This window comes from Falco punctatus (genome assembly GCF_963210335.1).
Source record: "Falco punctatus genome assembly, chromosome: 1".
NCBI classification, from domain to species: Eukaryota; Metazoa; Chordata; class Aves; order Falconiformes; family Falconidae; genus Falco; species Falco punctatus.
Genome location: NC_137580.1, coordinates 95,748,235 through 95,765,050, shown reverse-complemented (window position 1 = coordinate 95,765,050; position 16,816 = coordinate 95,748,235). Strand labels below are relative to the sequence as shown.

Sequence of the window (16,816 nt, the reverse complement as noted above, 5' to 3'; positions counted from 1 at the left end):
GGGCAGATTCCAGCTGGAGGAAGGTCGCTGGGTGTATTTTATCCCCTCAGTGAGAATGTACTGGAAAATGCTAGCAGGGAGGCACAGGACACAGCCCAAACGCAGCCCAGGAACAGAAACCCACAGAGCCAGCGCCTGTTTTTGTACAATCGTTTATACAAATTCAACAAAGGTAAAACTGCATCAGGAAGGTCTACGAAAACAACACCGTACAACAATGGCACTTATGAATGCAGAATTTTACAATCAGGAAATAACCATGTTATAAACCTTAAATGAGAACTCAACTCACACTTCAAAGAAAGAGAGACTACGTTTGACCATTTATTCTACTGCTGGACTCACTGTATAAATTAATTTTATATTGAGTACAAGAGCTCATGCTACAGAGTGAAACCCTCCTATGTGCAAAAGCTGAAATTGGATTTTTTTTAAAATTTTGAGAAAAAGGTGATTTCTATACAGATAAAAGTGTTTTACTTCAACTATAATTTACACCTTATTTCCACAACATGCTTATGTCACTTCTGAAGTATACAAAGCAGGATATAAACTTCCATTAAAACATGCTTTAAGTTGAAAGTATTAACCTACTTTTCCTGACCTGGGCACGTTTGTAGATAGATACTGTCTACGAAGTATAGGTTAAGTTCTCGCCTACCGTAAGTAAAGATAAAAATTGGCAATCAAAACCGAAACACTGGTAATGCATTCAAACATTGCATAAATAATTTTTAAACAATTTTTGTACAAAAATAGTTCTGCATAATGTAAGATGTAACAAAACAAAACGTGTTAAGAAGGCAGAAATGCAGTGCATGGTCCACTTTAATGACACCAACTTTTTTTGTTGTTGTTGTTTCAAGAAATGAAAAGCAGAAATCAAATTTACACTACCAAGCACATGCTGTGGTACTTTAAATAACAGTATTTCTTGGAGATCAGTCATCTTCCGGGTGTGAACAATTACCATCAAATAACAGTCGCCTTATGAATTTGCATAAGAGCCAGTGCAGGACATCCCAGGTAGACTGAATTAGTGGCACAAGTCGAAATTCTTAACATGGGTAGTTTCACGTTGCTCTCTTCTCAACAAGAGTTGTAAAATCCAATCGCGGTATTTTCCAATATTCCAAGTTCCCAGTTGAAAATAAAATCCCTACGTGTTCTTAGTCCCTTCCCCCCCTCACCCCAGTATTTACACGTGTCCTTTAACTAACTCAGTTTTTGCAGAAGTTTTTCTTCCACTTGCCCAAACTGAACACTTACTGACATTTCTGCGATGAACTGCTCGCAGCCCTCTTTTGTCACTTGCTTGCAGTACCTCAGGTCTATCTGGCAGATGTTTCCACAGCGTTTGAAGTAAGACAGGCACTGGTCAGTAACCTTATTGCAGTCTGCAAGAGAAAAAACAAGGGGGAGAAGTTTAACAGTGCGCCTTGGTTTGCTGTCCAGCAGGATGGTTTATCCTGACTGCTGTAGGTCCTTGCTGCCCACCCTGTGCTGCCAGTGAAATCGCCTGGCCAGCTCCATTGCCCTTCTCTGATCCCCGCAACTGGTGTAACCACCGTGATAAAGCAAAGCATGCCAGATTCGTGGTGGTGTGAAATCCCCTGGGAGGAGGAGCGGGGTGCAACACGCAGCACCAAGCAGGAGGCAGCAGCTGGTGGAGTCCCCGGGAGAGGCCAGGCAGCTGCGGAGTCCCAGGGAGAGGGGGGCGTTACACGGGGAAGAGCTGGGCAGAACCACTCCCACCCAGGAGCATTTCACTCAAGTCTAACACCAACAGGTGATTCCTGCGCTCCCCACCTCCCCTGCGCTCATGGTGCTTACCTGATAAATTAATTTCCGTTAATGAATCCCGCGTGGTGGTTCCAACCGCGGTCAGCAGGTTAATAGACTGATCCGTCACATGATTACAGTAACTAAGATTGAGTTTGGAGAGCAGAGGCATGTGCCTTATGATCAGCCGCAAAGAAGCATCTGTGATATCCAGGCCAGCCAAACGCAGCTCTACTATGTTCCGTAGTTTACTCCGGTTGTCGATCTGACCTGGAAAGCGGAGGCAGCAGGTCACTCCCACAGGTCTCACCCCGTGTTGCAAACATCTGCAGATCTATATGAAATGCACTGTGACACACAACACTGCTGTCCTAAGTCAACTTCAGACGCTTTTGCCTGTCTGGAGCTTTGGAGGGGACATCAGCAGGAACACTCGTCTATTTTTGGAACAGGCACGTGGACAAAGCCACCTCCTGATTTCAAAACCAAAGGGATGAAAGTAACTGCAGGGGCCCAGCGGAATTACAAGTCGGGAGTAAGCAGTAGGCTGTGCGGTGCATGCCAGAAAGCAGATCTGATTCGCTCAAAATTTCACCTGAGCTGATATCCGGGCGAATGTGGCATGACCCACAGAACTGCTCCTTCCCTGAACTGGAAGAAAGTGTTTCCATACTCTCTAAAGTACACCCGTTGCAGCCTGAAGAGAAGAAAGTCAGACAGAAAACTAGCACAGTGGCTCAGACAACTGAGAACATTACGCGTTATCCAGTGGCTTCCAGCGAGGAGGTGTGGCAAGGCACGACTCTGACCACCTCGCGCGTCAGCAAAGCCTGGAACCCCACCAGCGCCAGCCGCAGGGGCTTCTGCCCGCTGCCTCCAAGGGGGACTAGCAACATAAGATGCCGCAGAGCGGCTGGGACAGGTCTCTCGCGCGCCTCCCGCCTGTTACCTGGCCGGTTATCTGTGGGTGGTGACAAAAGGTCTCTCATTTGTGCGTCTTTCAGTCCTTCTGCCCACTGCACGTCCAGGGTTCGGAGTAAAGGACAACTGGAACTACAAAGTGCCGACACTGCTATCCATGAGCACCCTGATAACAGCAGGTCTCGGAGACCTGCAGATACAGAAGGAGTTGGAGCATGCGGCCTACCCAGAGAGACATCCACAGTGATCTCAGGCAAAGCCAGTCCCGTTCTGAGGAACAATCCCAGCACTCCAGGGCAAGCAGGGGCCCCGGGAGCCGCCTCCTGCCCAGCTCCCCAGCTCTCCCACCATCTGGAGCTTCATCACTGTGGGTGACAGCAGACCCCCCCCCACCCCCGGCTAATCACATCAGCACAGGCACTTGCCACAGCACCATGACCTGTTGGCAAAGACCTGCCCCACATCAGTTCACCTAGCACCTCAAGCAGCCACCACGGAACACATTTCTGGTCCATTTTAAACCTGCCCATACTTCATTCCTACATGTCAGCTCCTCTCCTGGGATAGCCCAGATCCCTGTAGACTTTCCTCCAAGACTGCAGTTTAGAGACAAACTGGTTTGCTAAATTCAGTGGTCAAAAAACATCACTTACCTGGCAGTCTGTTGATAAGCCAGCTCAGCTGCTTTTTAGATATATTTGTCCAGCTAAGATCAAGGGTTACAGGCTGTCTCCTAATAATGCCACTAAGCATAAGTGGAGTGATGGATTTACAATGGTTTAAATCTATTTTGGTCCATAATCTTTTGTCACAGCACCTACCCAAAAAGAAAAAAAAGCCAACAGCACTTAATTTGGCACTCGTTTTGATTTCTGCAGACTTTAAAAGGTGTCATTAAACAGCAGGAAAAACTACAGCGTTTAACTGAAAATAGCAAAAATCAGGCTGAGCAATGCTAAGATAAGCACAACAACACGCAGCACTACATGGGTTTGGAGTTTCTCCATCAAATACATCAGGCAATAAAGCACAGAATTATTTCCACAGAATTACAAGTGTCACCAACTTTAGATTACTAAAATCCGTTTTCTAGCCTGAAGACAAGCCACGCCTTCTTGCTTACCTTTTGAATATAAACACTGCTTTTAAAAGTCACTGTCCTGATTTCCCCTGTGCTTTTGTTACTTAAAATACAGTGAATTTTGTTTACTTAAAATACAGTGAGTTTTGTAAAACAGATCCCCCTGCTCTCCTGTTCTGTGTGTTTGCGTTACTCCTGTCAACGCGGCTTACGTGTTTTCATGCTCTCTTTATGGTTCTCTAAGGGCAACAAGCAGGAAGTCCTGAAGAGTGTGCAAGATTCTGCATTTTCTCATTTTCTTCAAAACCACCACACATAAGTGGAAAAGGCATTTACTAGCTTTCTGTGACACCGAGAAGCCCACAGAAGAGACACTCCACACACATCATCTTGCACCAAATTATCAACCTCTCAACCTTCCTGTCACTAGACTGTGCTAGAAAGGAGCCTCTGTTACGATCTGCCCATCTGTGTGCACATTACAGTTGGATCTGAGATGACAGCCAACTCTACTGCAAGTTCAGTGAAACATAAATCTGTCCACTAACACTTCCTGCTGCTGTACAGTCACCGACTGCGTCAACGTTCACACTCCGGTACCCCGAGCACCCAACAGACACACTGAGTAAATACAATTAACGAAGGACCATCCATCAGCTCTGCTGGTACAGAACACAGCGAACGGGACGGGACCGCTCTCCACGTACCCTCTGCAGGGAAACGATCAGCACAGCCCTCCTGAGGAGAACACTGAGGGCACGGGAGATCTTCGCTGTATCTCAATAGGTATTTAATAGCTGCACTGAACAAACAACCGCATTAGCAGTCAGCAAGTCCTGGGGGCAGAATGACACCAAGACTTAGCATGACCTAGACTGGCTGTTCCAGCAGCAAGAACGCTGTGGTGTCTAACTGCAGAACAGGCTGCTCTGGGGCACTACAGCCCTGGCAGGCTGACGCCAGGGCTGACACGCACAATTCCCATCAGAGATGCTGGGAACACTGCTGTTTCTGAGAAAACACCAGAAGACATGCTACTTCTCCAGACACTGGTGGCCACCCCTTCTCCTTGGGCTCATCAGAACTTCAATAACAACCTGCACACCTCTTCTAGGAGAGGTTAGTGCCTCCAATCGCCCACTTCCCTTTCGAGCCCATCCCGCTACGCGACAGGCCTGGCTCAGTTTCCCATCCTCCTTACCATCTGTTCCAGGTCTTGCAAACTCTCATACAGATGCACAAGTCTCTATGACTGAGGTAGCTAAAGACAGCCATCCAGACTTCCCTCTGCATCACGTGGGCTGCCCCGTCATCCAGGGGGAGCGAGTCCGGAGGGGGGCTGATGGGAGGTGGCCGGATAACGTGCCGTTCCATCTGAATGCATTTGGGAGGAGAGAGCGAAGGTGGTGGCCGGGTTACTCCCCGAGGTGTGCTTCGCAGGCTGGGGATGAGCTGGTGCCTCAGCTCCCGGGGAGTCCCGTTTAACCCCTTGCTGAACCTATGGAGTCTCTCACTGTTGTTCAAAGCACGCTTAGGTTCCTCATTCTCACTCTCAGGTTCAGATTTGATGGGTTGGTGGTTCTCATTGGCAAGGCTGTTCTCGGTTTTTTGGATCTCCTGGTTAAGCTCCTTGCTGAGCTCCTTGCTCAGTTCCTTATTGGGAAGCCGCCTTTTCCTCCTCATCTTGAACTTCTTCTTGTCCCTGGGCTCGGCGCCCTCCGTGCTGGGACCTGCGGTTGGCGAGCTGGACCGTGACTGGTCACTATCCTTGGACCTGGGAGGTGCTTCTGGCAGGTCATCCTCTGGCTCCTGCTTGAGGCGCCGCAGGGGCTTGATCATGGCAGTTCGGTCATCTGGAGCCTTCCACGATCGCCGCTGAAAAGGAAAAGACAAGGGTTGACTATTTGAGGGAGAACATACTCAGCAATACTCCACACGCTGATGCTCCACACAGGCAGCCCTGCCCGGGGGTGTTGGGCTGCCTGCCAGCACCGGGCCTCACCCATCTGAGCACAAGGGGTACATTCACCGGCCAAAGGTATCAAGTTCAAGTGCCATCATGGGTGAAGAGTCCAGCTACTGGCTCTCCGGACTCCAACCGAGTGATAAATGCATTTATTTACCATGCATAATCCTGCAGATTTAAGGGCCTTACTCATTACACAGTGGACAATTTACACACAGAAGACAAGCAGCGTACTACAGACAGCTTTATCCCCAGCAGGCCAGAAGAAACCAGGCTCGGGACACATTCACTGAGCACCCACTTTAAGCACTGCCTGCCATGCATTCATGCCCAGTGGCCAAAAGATCAGTCTCTGAAACCTCCCGAATCGCAGTCACCGCCTCGCACTGGGGCTGTGCTGCTGCACCCCTTATCGCTGGAGACTCACAGCCTTGTTTAATGACGCTTTAGCTGCTGCTTTGTATCTTACTAAAAACTCTGCCTTCTCAAGCTTCCCCCACCTCTGGTGCATGGGGAAGAACAGGGAGCCTGACTGACAGGTGTGACACTGCTAGAGTGATGAGACCTCACGCCGACACAATCTCCAACACAACGCAGGCTGACAGGGGTCAGCTGGCACCTTCTTCCCTGCCCCGGTCACTGTTCAGAACAGCAAACTGCACTTCACTTGCTCACATTAATCAAAACTCTCTTTGATGCACACCAGGCAGAAGTGTAAGAGATGTAGGGACTAACACCAGGGAAGACTTCAAGTCTAATCCGATCACTACAAGCAAGAAAGTAGCCACCAACTGTTAAAATGAAATAGCTCTAATAAGACAAGATCTGGACTGGCAAGAAAAGGTTATATCAGAAGGTCTATACTTTTGCAATAAACTAATTGGATCAAGACAGTGGATGTGCTCCTATGCTTCAAACTGCGGCACACAGCAGAGAAAGCTGAGCATCCTGTCTTTAAATTAACATATTATAAAGGAAGAGGTCACAGGAAGTTAATGACAGGTTAGAATAAAAAAAATTATATCAGACTACTGGCAGCTTGCAGCATCCCTCACACAGGGTACTGACGAGCGCTCAGTTTAAAGGTATCAAACTTCTGTTATCGTGCCAGATTGCGAGAGGTAATCAATACAAGTGTGCCAGCTCATCCCTGGCTCCCTGGGGTGTCAGCAGGGGACCCCAGGGATGTGTTGCAGTACAGGCTGCCAAGGGACTGCGTGGCAGGGGCAAGATTCAACGACACAGGAAGAGCAAAACATCAGTACAGAAAGAGAATTTTACTCCTTGGGCCATCAGGACACAGCTTGCTGCTCTGTTTTAATATGGGACACCAGAACAGAAAATATAAAACCAGACACTGCAGCTAAGCTATCCTGGAGTGTAAAGGTTTCCATGAGAGACATATTCTGTAACTTCAAGACATAAACGGGATAATAAAAATGCCTGCAGTGACACAAGGACATGACTGATAGAGAAACCGGCTCACCATTCAGCTCACATGAGAAGGGATTAAAAGGGATTGAGAACACGTCTATTAAAAAGGCAAAGTACCTTCTTCCTGAAGATTTTGTCTTCTTTTCCAAGTTTTAGCTGTTGGAAGAAAGAAAAGTAAAAACCCCAAAACACGACATCTGTTGTGCTGTCTGGTGAAGGTTTGGTGATCCACAGCGCCTTCCTCACACCCTGTGGGGCTTTCACGGAGCAATTCAAGCCATCCATAAACATTGCAGTGAGCCCAAAGGGATGGGAAAAGGAAAACGCGGCCAGAATGCAGGTATGTGTAAACTGGTATCGTGAATTTTGCACTCTCGCTCCGCCAAAGCGACCCCAAACCCTACGTTTATTGTACTGCCTGTAGCATTCCCACTGTCGAGCCCTGCGGGGCGGACTGACCGCCACTCCTTGTGAACTGCACACGCAATACAAAACCAGCCACTGATCAGGATTTTAAAGCTGTGAGCCGTTTACTCGTTAGACACATTAAATCTAGGTCCTCATTTCTACCTCTGCAAACCAGCATTTCTGTATATCCCAAGAACCGTATCTTGCAATCCACATGACAACTCGGTGTCCCGGCCTGGCCCAAGAGATCTGACTGTCACTTTCAGGGAAAAGCTGTCTACACCGCTGTTGTGAGCAGCTCCTCCTCTTTGCAGGCTACAGGAGTCATTTCTAAAGGTCCTCTGACGGGTTAGGAGTATCGTACATCCCGAATCAGCCACAAAATAAGCTGCCGTACGCCACCAAGTGGATAGAGATAAAAAAGGTTCCATTAAAAATTGATTTTCACCTTGTTCCTACTCAAGCATCTTGTCAAGACTTTTCAGTTAAAGTGGGTTTTCCAGTATTTTGAATAAAACAACAGCCATAGCCCAGTGTTTTCAGCCTCTGAACATCAACTCAAGTGTCACTCCAAACTACTGTCCTGTTAGACTAGCAGTTTTCAGAAAGGAAGGTAAAACATCACAATTTCTTTTGTAACAATCTGGGATCTCAAGATGAGCTATAAGCCAGAAGGCAAGAGACATCAGCCCCAACCAGCCCACGCGCATCTGTGTAAGCACATGAAAAAGAGTGTTTTGTCATACCCGCTTTCTCATAGTGGGTTCCTGGGGTTTCTCAAATTTCCTTTTCCTCCACAGATGCACTTCATCTGACTTTCTCCTCAATATTGAGTCAACTTGAGTCTTTTTGGAATGTTCCTCCGATTTCCGCCTGGGATTTTCTTCGCAATCCCCTTTCCGTTTTGCAGCATCTGTTACTTCCTTATTGTCTCTGTTAATTTTCTGTTCCTTCAGCAATGAGCCTGGGAGATTTGATGCGTATTTGAATCCTGGTCCGCGCTTTTGCTTGTACGCCAAAGAGACACAAAACACAAACAAACTTTATATCTTATGCCTTTCTCAGCTCTTTGTCTAAGCTGCCTCCACCACTCCAACACTGGTGGGTTGATCACTTTGTAACAGATAAAATGATTAACGAGGAGTTAGAGTAGTTTTCAACCTTACAGAATCACAGAGGAGTTTGGGTTGGAAGTGACCTTAAAGATCACCATCTTGTGCCACAGGCAGGGACACCTTCCCCTAAACCAGGGTGCTCCATGCCCCGTCCAGCCAGGGATGGGGCATCCACCCCCTCTCTGGGCAGTGTCTCACCACCCTCACAGTAAAGGATTTGTTCTTAATATCTAATCTAAATCTGCACTCTTTCAGTTTAAAACCATTACCCCAACCCTTCTCCTATCACTACAGGCCCTGCTGAGAAGTCTGCCCCATCTTTCTTATAAGCCCCCCTTTAAGCACTTAAGAGCTGCTACAAGGTCTCCCCAGAGCTTTCTCTTCTCCAGGCTGAACAACCCCAACTCCGAGCTGGTCTTCAAAGGAGAGGTGCTGCAGCCCTCTCATCATCTTCATGGCCGCCTCTGGACTCAATCCAACAGGTCCATGTCCTTCTTATGTTGGGGGCTCCAGAGCTGAACACAGTACTCCAGGTGGGGTCTCACAAGAGCCAAGCAGAGGCGGAGAATCACCTCCCTCAACCTGCTGGTCATGCTTCTAACCTTCATAAAGTTACTTTTGTAACTACATACTTGCAAGTGTCTGTCTCAGTTTGCAAAGAAATAATGCTTTACTAACTCCAACAGACACTTCAGGTCTAGTATAATTGCTTCTGGTTTTTGTTTTTGTTTTGGTTTTTTTTTAAGTATTTTCATCTTTGAAATTAACATGCAGCCGTGCACAGAACTAACCTAAATATTCCCCAGTTTTGGGTGAAGTGTTGGTACATGGAACAAGAATACAGAGATTATTAAAGAACAGAAGGCCATTAGTTTATTTCCTTCAACTCAACTAAATTAAGCACAAAATCAAGAGGTGGTATTGGGCAAAATTATATCTACAAGCCAGAGGGAATGTTTCAGATTTTGTATCTCATTCCAGCACCACTTATTCCCATTAAACTCACTTTTCCAGTTTTCCCTGCATGGTTGCACTTTGGACACTCCCAGCAGTTCGGCAGCTCATCGTTAACCACACCATCCGATTCCTTCACCTGATGAAAGAGAGGCACAACTCAATTCACAATTGTGCTGCAAAAAGCTGCAGAAGTCTATAGGCAGATCATTTAGAAGCATTTTATACAGCTCAGTTTTCTCTGATGAACTGCTGCCCTCCCAATGGCTGCAGAAAAGAAACCCAGATCACCACAGGTGCTGCACCATCCTTGGCCATGCACAATTACCCCTTCTGATGATGTCAACAGGGCAGGAAAGCATGCTGGCCAAATCGGTGTTTGACAAAAGGGTTCAGGTCTGGGCTTTTTACAAAGGTCAGTGACAAATCCCAATTAACACAGGGATAAAACCCAAAACAACGAAAAACACCCCAACAACCCAAGCCAAAACCCCCAAAACCCAGGACTGTAATCACGCCATCTCCAAATGTCCTCCCACACCACTTGCTGACAAAGCTCAATCCCATCCTGTCCCCCCCCCCAGGAGTGAGGCACAGTCTGATCTTTTAATAGGAAGAGATTTTTCCCATACACACATTCTCACATACATTAATACTGTTTGGCATTTTTAGAAGCAAAGCACCCTGCACTGTAATCAAGCGTTCCTTAAAATACTTTTCTTTATGGATCAGAACTAGCAGTCCCATGCCTCCAGCCTTCAAGCCCATGTGCCAATAAAAATGACAGTTGCCAAGTCAGCTCAAGAACAGGCACTTATACTCAGAAGACTGGACACGTGAAGGCATTTTGAAGGTTTCTCACACCCACAGATACCCAGCTAGTGTAAGGAAAAGAAATGCTTACTACTTCACTACCTCTGAGAGACTGTGACATTTTGCTTTTTGAAAGAGAAGACGCACACTCAGTGTTGTTACACTACGATAAAACACAATCCTGCCCTGCGCAGTTGAAAAGCTGCTGGTTTCTGAATTTCGATATAGGAGCCCACATTACTTTCCAAACAGGAGACAGGCGTTTCTGAAAAGACATTTCTGTGAATGAAACTGAGGATGAGAAGTGGAGCTAAGCTAAAAACACCCTCCGCACAGACACATACGTTCACTGATGGCACATTCAACATTCGGGGGTTTAGTTATATATTCAGAAAAAAGTCTTAATGGGGGGAGAAAGAAAGGTTGATTTATTACTATTGCAGACAACAAAAACATGCTATGTCAAGAAAAATAGCTGGGCACTGGCATCAGCAGCACAGTAGCAGGAGATCTGCTGATACAGGCGGGGCAGAGATCGGCAGATTTTTCATGTTTCTGAAACACTTCCTCCTCTCTTTCCAGCTCAGCAAAAATGTACTAGCTGTGCAGGAGGAAGCCCCTGGGTTTAGGGGAACTGCTTCCTCAAGTCCCTGAGCCAGACAGCAGCCATTCTAGTTTCACCATCTAGCAAGAGTGATGACATGTCAGTCTCTCTCCGCAAGTCTTCTGAAGTTAATAAATGAGTAAATGAAGTGGGCAGAATTTAAATACTGGTTTTATCACAACTGTGTGCCTTTGAACCTTCTTTCCCATGGTAGGTGTAAGATACTCCAGGAGCTGTTGTATACATCTCTGCCCCAGGGGAACAATTCCTGGCCCAAGCTCAAGTTGGGAACAAGTTATTTCCCGCACTGAATGTAGAACAAATGCTACTGAAGGGAAAACAGTGCAGCTCTGTCCCTTCTGTGAAGTTTAAGGAACCGAACAGATGTGAGGAACTGTAAGCAGACTAATTAGACACACACAGACCTGCCACTGAATCTGTCCCAAGCCTTTCAGGCTGGGTGGGAGCCAGTTCTGAGTGTTTGCTACAAACAGCAGGTGGGTGTCTGAGCCACAGCACGAGGCCATCTTCAGAAATGTACCTGAGGTCAGTAACTCAGGAAGTCTAAACATGAGACTACACTACTGTAAAGTCTTCTTGTTAGGGATATGGAGACCCCAGGATGCTGATCTGACATCACTGAGCAAGAGCCGTGAATTCTGGTAATGCCGAGACCGTAATAACATAGGCAGCAAGACACACCTGAGCTGAAGCCATGGGCAGCCACGCAGCTGTGCTGCAAAAGGTCTTTGTTATTTCTGCTGTTCTGACAAGGCACCTGAATATTCACCGTGTCCCATCATTATCACTATATCCACTTAAGGTGAAAAAGAACAGGCCCCTACTGGGGAAAATGAACCCCTCCTTAAGGGGACAGCATCAGATACTGCCCTCACTCACCCACGCTAACCAGCATTACTAGCAATTTGAGATGTAGCAAGAAAAACTCATCAATATTGGTTCAACTTTAATGCTAACAACAAAAGACAATATTCCTCCAAAAATCTCACTAGCTCCCTCTGGAAACAATGCACAGCACCAAGACAGTTTCATAAGAAACTCCAGCAAAATGAGCATTTGTGTCGCTATCGTATTTTCAAGGAAAGAAGCACGTCAGAAACTTCCCATGACACTTCTCAGCATATGGAACATCCTGGCTGTCCTCAGCGTGGATCCAGCACAAGCACCTAATGTGCTCTGGTACCCAAGGCTTCCCCAGCAAGAGGCACCCAGAGAAGCCCCTCAAGGCTGCAAACATTGTCATGAGCACAAAGGCACTGAGCTACCCTTAATCTCCCCAAAGAGATCATCCTCTTGACACTTTTTTCAATGGAGAAAACCCACCACAAACATGTACAGCCAAATCAGGAAGCTGGAAGAGGATGGACTTCAAAACAGGAACAACCTGCCCTGGAGTACTGATGAGCTGCTGCATGTGCCAAACTACTCCATGAGCTTTGGAGATGCACCTTGGAGGAATTCACTCCACATGGGAGAAGTCAGGAAACAACACTCCTCCCTTCACTGATCCAAGGTATTCCAGTCTCCCCCAAAAGTACATTTGCCAGACATTTAATTGGAGATGACCAACAGCCTATTCACCAAGCAGGACAGGAAGGGACTTTCTCTTGGTGGACAGCAGAAGCAGCTGCCCTGGGGCTGTGGCTGTGTTCAAAGGCACTTCCCAGGAGGACTGTTTACAGGCTCCAGCCTCCGGGCTTAAGCTCCTATCAGGGGCTTGAGCAACATGTAAACATGGCAACAGATTTTTGTCTTGTGGAAAATCATAGAACTTGGGAATAAAAAGTAAGGAGGGAACCAAGGGAGAGGCTCCATTTTCCTTCTGCTGTTCCCCTGTGCATCTCATCTTGCCTTCCATGACAATTCAGAAATCCTACCAGCACCCTTTTTCCTCAGTAAATAAGCAGTACCAGTCACCTCACCATTTCAGCTCAACAGAAGCACTGAGAAATTAAAATACAAGACACACAAGGCACACTGTAAATTTCCCACTGCTTGATTTTCACAAACACCCAAAGCAGTATCGCTCCTAGTTACCAAAACAGCACTCGGAACACCACACATGCATAAAAGAACAAACAGCACTTGCTAGATTTCACAGATCTGACCCACATCCTGTGCAACTAGTCCCAAATGTGGTATGGGGAGAGGAAACCATACTGGAACTGCCACTAGACAACAATTGTGTCCTCCAGACTCAGACACAAATTGTCACTGGCACTGCAAAGCAAGAGATGGGGCAGTGCAGGGCACTTTCAGGAAGGACTGGAATAGCAAAACAGCAGCTACAAGCCAAAATTGAGGTACCTCTGAAAATGAGCAGCTCCTTCCCTTGCTTCACCAGCCCCCAAAGCCTTGTTTTAAGCAGAGCCAAGCAAGCAAAGCTCCCTTTCAGAGCCCATCTGTGGCAGGCAGGAGCTGTGAGCACCAATTTCATGAATCAGGGAGACAGCCACAGTTCTGGTTTGCCAGCTACCCACTTTCTGCTCTAATAAATGACACACACAGAGCTCGGTGCAATACTATGCACAGCGCAAGAAACATGAAAGGCCAGGAGAGCATCACCCTGGGCCTGCATAAGGAACATACCCCTCCTCCCAGAGATCCCAGAAAGGCCAAAAGCTGTTTTCTGGGGCATGGTGTGTCAGAATACATTTGCTTTGGCAAATCACTTTAACCATAAACAAATCAGCAACAGGAAATGGCTGATCAGCTGAAACAAACCAGGTTTGGAGATAGGCAGCTTCTAAATGCTAATACAAAAAGATATGCCCAAAATGACACTTTTGTTACCAGCAAAGAATATAGCTGCTCACAGGACTCAAGTCAGCCAAAGGTGAGCACTCTGGCAGCCTGAAACTTGCTCAGTTTGTTCTCTAGAGCTGTAGTCTTCCTACTGTAACATTTGCTCATAACACCTTTAAAGCCGCCAGCGGAAGGCACATCTGTGCCTGGACAAACACAAACAGCAAACTACTCGTTTGTAGTTTGTGGGACACAGGACGGAGTTACTGATACAGAGATTGTGACTAACATCCAAAAGTACAGGCAGATTTCTTCGTCCTCTTGAGCTATCCGTCCCAACTGAAAGTCCTCACTTCCTTAAAACGAGGCAAAAAAGAAAGAAAGAAAAAAACAAAACAACCCCCCACCCCAAGACATTTGCATGCACACACACTTCAGAGTCTTGCTTACAGGGGATGCCATTACATCCAAGGATCCCTGCCTGCCCGTCACGGCTGCGTGTGCCACGGCTGTCACACTGCTTCTCACACCAACTCTTTGCTCACTTAAGTTTTCAAAGATGAAAATGTGAAAGCTTTCCAATTTCTGTGCACTATTTTTACATTAAGGTGGTAATTACTCCAGTTTGTTTCCAACATGTATCACATCCTCATACTCACCTTAAGGCATCCTGGGTGTATGATTTCATTACAAATGGAGCATTCCATTAGCATGAGATTAAACTTGCTCTCCTCCTCTTCCACAGTGTCCTCTTTCCCAGCTTCTCCGCACACCAGACACACAGCAGTATGAGGCAACACTGGCTGTTTACACATATCAGAAAGAAGTCTTGATCAGGACATGGAAGATGTATGGAAACAGAAGAACTCAATGTGCATTTACAGTATTCTCATTTCAAAGAGGAGATAATAGGGATTAACTGTGCAAACTGCTGAAGGCTCCAGCCCAGCAGAACAACAACGGCAAGAAAAACTGGTAACAATCAGGGCTGGGTATCCAGACCAAGCATCACAGGACATGTTTCATGGCACGAAAATGCCCTCCCTGTAGCACAGATTCATGGGGCATCCCATCCCAGGGATAGAGGGAAATGCTTTTTTTTGTGAGTCCCTTGAATCTGTGAGCTGACAAGACATCAGCATGCAAGTCACTTCAGTGTACAATGGAAGGGAAAAGAAGCAACCTAGAACATCACTGTTCACATCCATTAAGCTTCACAATCTGACTAGCAATTTGGCAGCTCCCCTATTTTACAAGCAGGGCAGACAGATGTTATGGGACCCAATCCAGGTCTCACAGCAAGTACAACAGACCCAAGAACAGACCTTTTCCTGACTGACAGTCTGTTACCTAGGGCCCTGCTCCCAACCTGAGCACTGCAAAAAGCACTGCATAGGCTCTTAAAAAGAGAACTCCTCTCCTGCGAGTATCACAAGTGGGAAGCACACCGATTTTTTCCTGTCTTTTGCTGAGGCAGAAAGGGAATTGCAACATCTCACTGTGTCACCCATGTCAAAGCAGCGAATGCCAGTCTAATTAAAAAGCCACCTTTGTGCTAATGAGGAACAAACTTCTGGTTTGCAGCAATAAGGTATAAGCCTCATTACAAGAAAGAAAAGGAAGATCCTAGTAAGAAACTGGCTGTAACGTGAAATGCAATCGATTAGGTTGCAAGTCCTTAACTATCAAGCAGCCAGAGAGATGTGGCTTTTCTCAGCAAGGATCTCTTAGTAGGTGGAGTGAATCAAATCCACAAACAGGTACTTGCACACCAAACCAAATCTATGCAGCAACAGTGCATCCTTTGGCAAGTTTCCAATAGGGAAAAACCTAGCTATAGTAAGCCATTCCAGAGCAGCGTGCTGCCCCACACACCAACATCCGATACACACTAGCTATGGCAACACTCTCCTGCTTTCTCATGCCAGTGCTTACCCACGCTCCATTTTAAAAACACTTTGCAAATACTATTCCCACCCTTCCTCCAAGCACAGGATAAGAATCCCCAGGATTTCATTCCACCAGCAGGTAAACCAGAGACAAGCTAAGCTGTCCAGAGCCATAAGGGCTCTGTCCACTTGTTTTGTCCAATCTCCCATACAACAAGTATTTATATCCGAGTACAAGAATAAACATCGCAGGAGCAGTACAATTTTTCTTGCTGGGAGCAAGGGTGTCTAGGGAATCTCCCCCGTGTCCCAGCTAGATCTGTCCCACGGATGGGCTGGAACAGCAGCCATGCCGTCACAACTTGTGCGCCCAGCACAGCACCCCACACTCCCTTCAGACCTATTCACTGCGGTATGAAGTGTCCCAGGCGCTCCCGTTTCCCTTCCTGATTGAACTAGTGATGCAGAGGAGCTTCCTTCCTCTGAACAGCAGTACAGGCTCTCTTAAGGCTTGTGAGTTTAATGAAAGTCTGTGTCTAGTTAATATCGTCAATGTTATTAACCAGAGGAAAGCACAATCCCAGAACTGTAGGGATCATTACTTCCACAGAGCCGTGTTTTGGAGTTTTGTTTTTGGCTGAAAGCTATTGGATAGGTACCACATATATTACCCCTGCAATGTTAGCAAACATAATGAACAAGAGTAAAACCAAATGGATTGATTACAGAAACGTAAAGCACCCTTAAAAGTTACAATAGTACAACTTGTTAATATTCTATGCTTTTGCCGCTCTAAGAAAGTTTGTGATATCCCCCTGCTATTTAGACCAATGGAAACCTAAGAAGGGCAGAGATGTCTTCTTCAGTGCATGCAAGGGTGGGACAAGTAATCAGAGTACCCTGGCTACCAAGCTCCGTACTCTAACCACAGCTTCCGGAAATAAAACTGCAGATATTAAAAAGAAAAACATGTCTTCATTAGAAGATAGGCGATGAGAAGGTGACTTGACTCAGCCAGAAGAGAACCCAGTTCATCTCCAAAAGGCTCAGCCTGCGTTATCAAGAGTGAAACAGCTTAGTACG

At 46.6% G+C, this 16,816-nt stretch overlaps 1 protein-coding gene across 11 annotated transcripts in view; it reads right to left on the bottom strand.

The window, feature by feature from the left end:
• Nucleotides 1–136: 136 nt before the first annotated feature.
• The window catches only part of KDM2B (lysine demethylase 2B), a 125,943-nt gene continuing 109,263 nt past the window's right edge, over nt 137–16,816 (bottom strand). For 7 of the 11 annotated variants that reach the window (XM_080369810.1, XM_080369811.1, XM_080369805.1 and 4 more), the window contains 9 exons: nt 14,504–14,647; nt 9,714–9,800; nt 8,339–8,608; nt 4,986–5,659; nt 3,357–3,520; nt 2,732–2,893; nt 2,378–2,479; nt 1,834–2,052; nt 137–1,397 (listed from right to left, as the gene is read on the bottom strand). In XM_080369810.1, the coding sequence (XP_080225936.1) occupies nt 1,216–1,397; nt 1,834–2,052; nt 2,378–2,479; nt 2,732–2,893; nt 3,357–3,520; nt 4,986–5,659; nt 8,339–8,608; nt 9,714–9,800; nt 14,504–14,647 (2,004 nt within the window). In that variant the 3' untranslated portion in view covers nt 137–1,215. Of the gene's footprint in view, nt 1,398–1,833; nt 2,053–2,377; nt 2,480–2,731; nt 2,894–3,356; nt 3,521–4,985; nt 5,660–7,301; nt 7,341–8,338; nt 8,609–9,713; nt 9,801–14,503; nt 14,648–16,816 lie in introns of all 11 variants that reach the window. The other 4 variants (XM_080369807.1, XM_080369809.1, XM_080369814.1 and 1 more) reach the window with 4 other exon arrangements.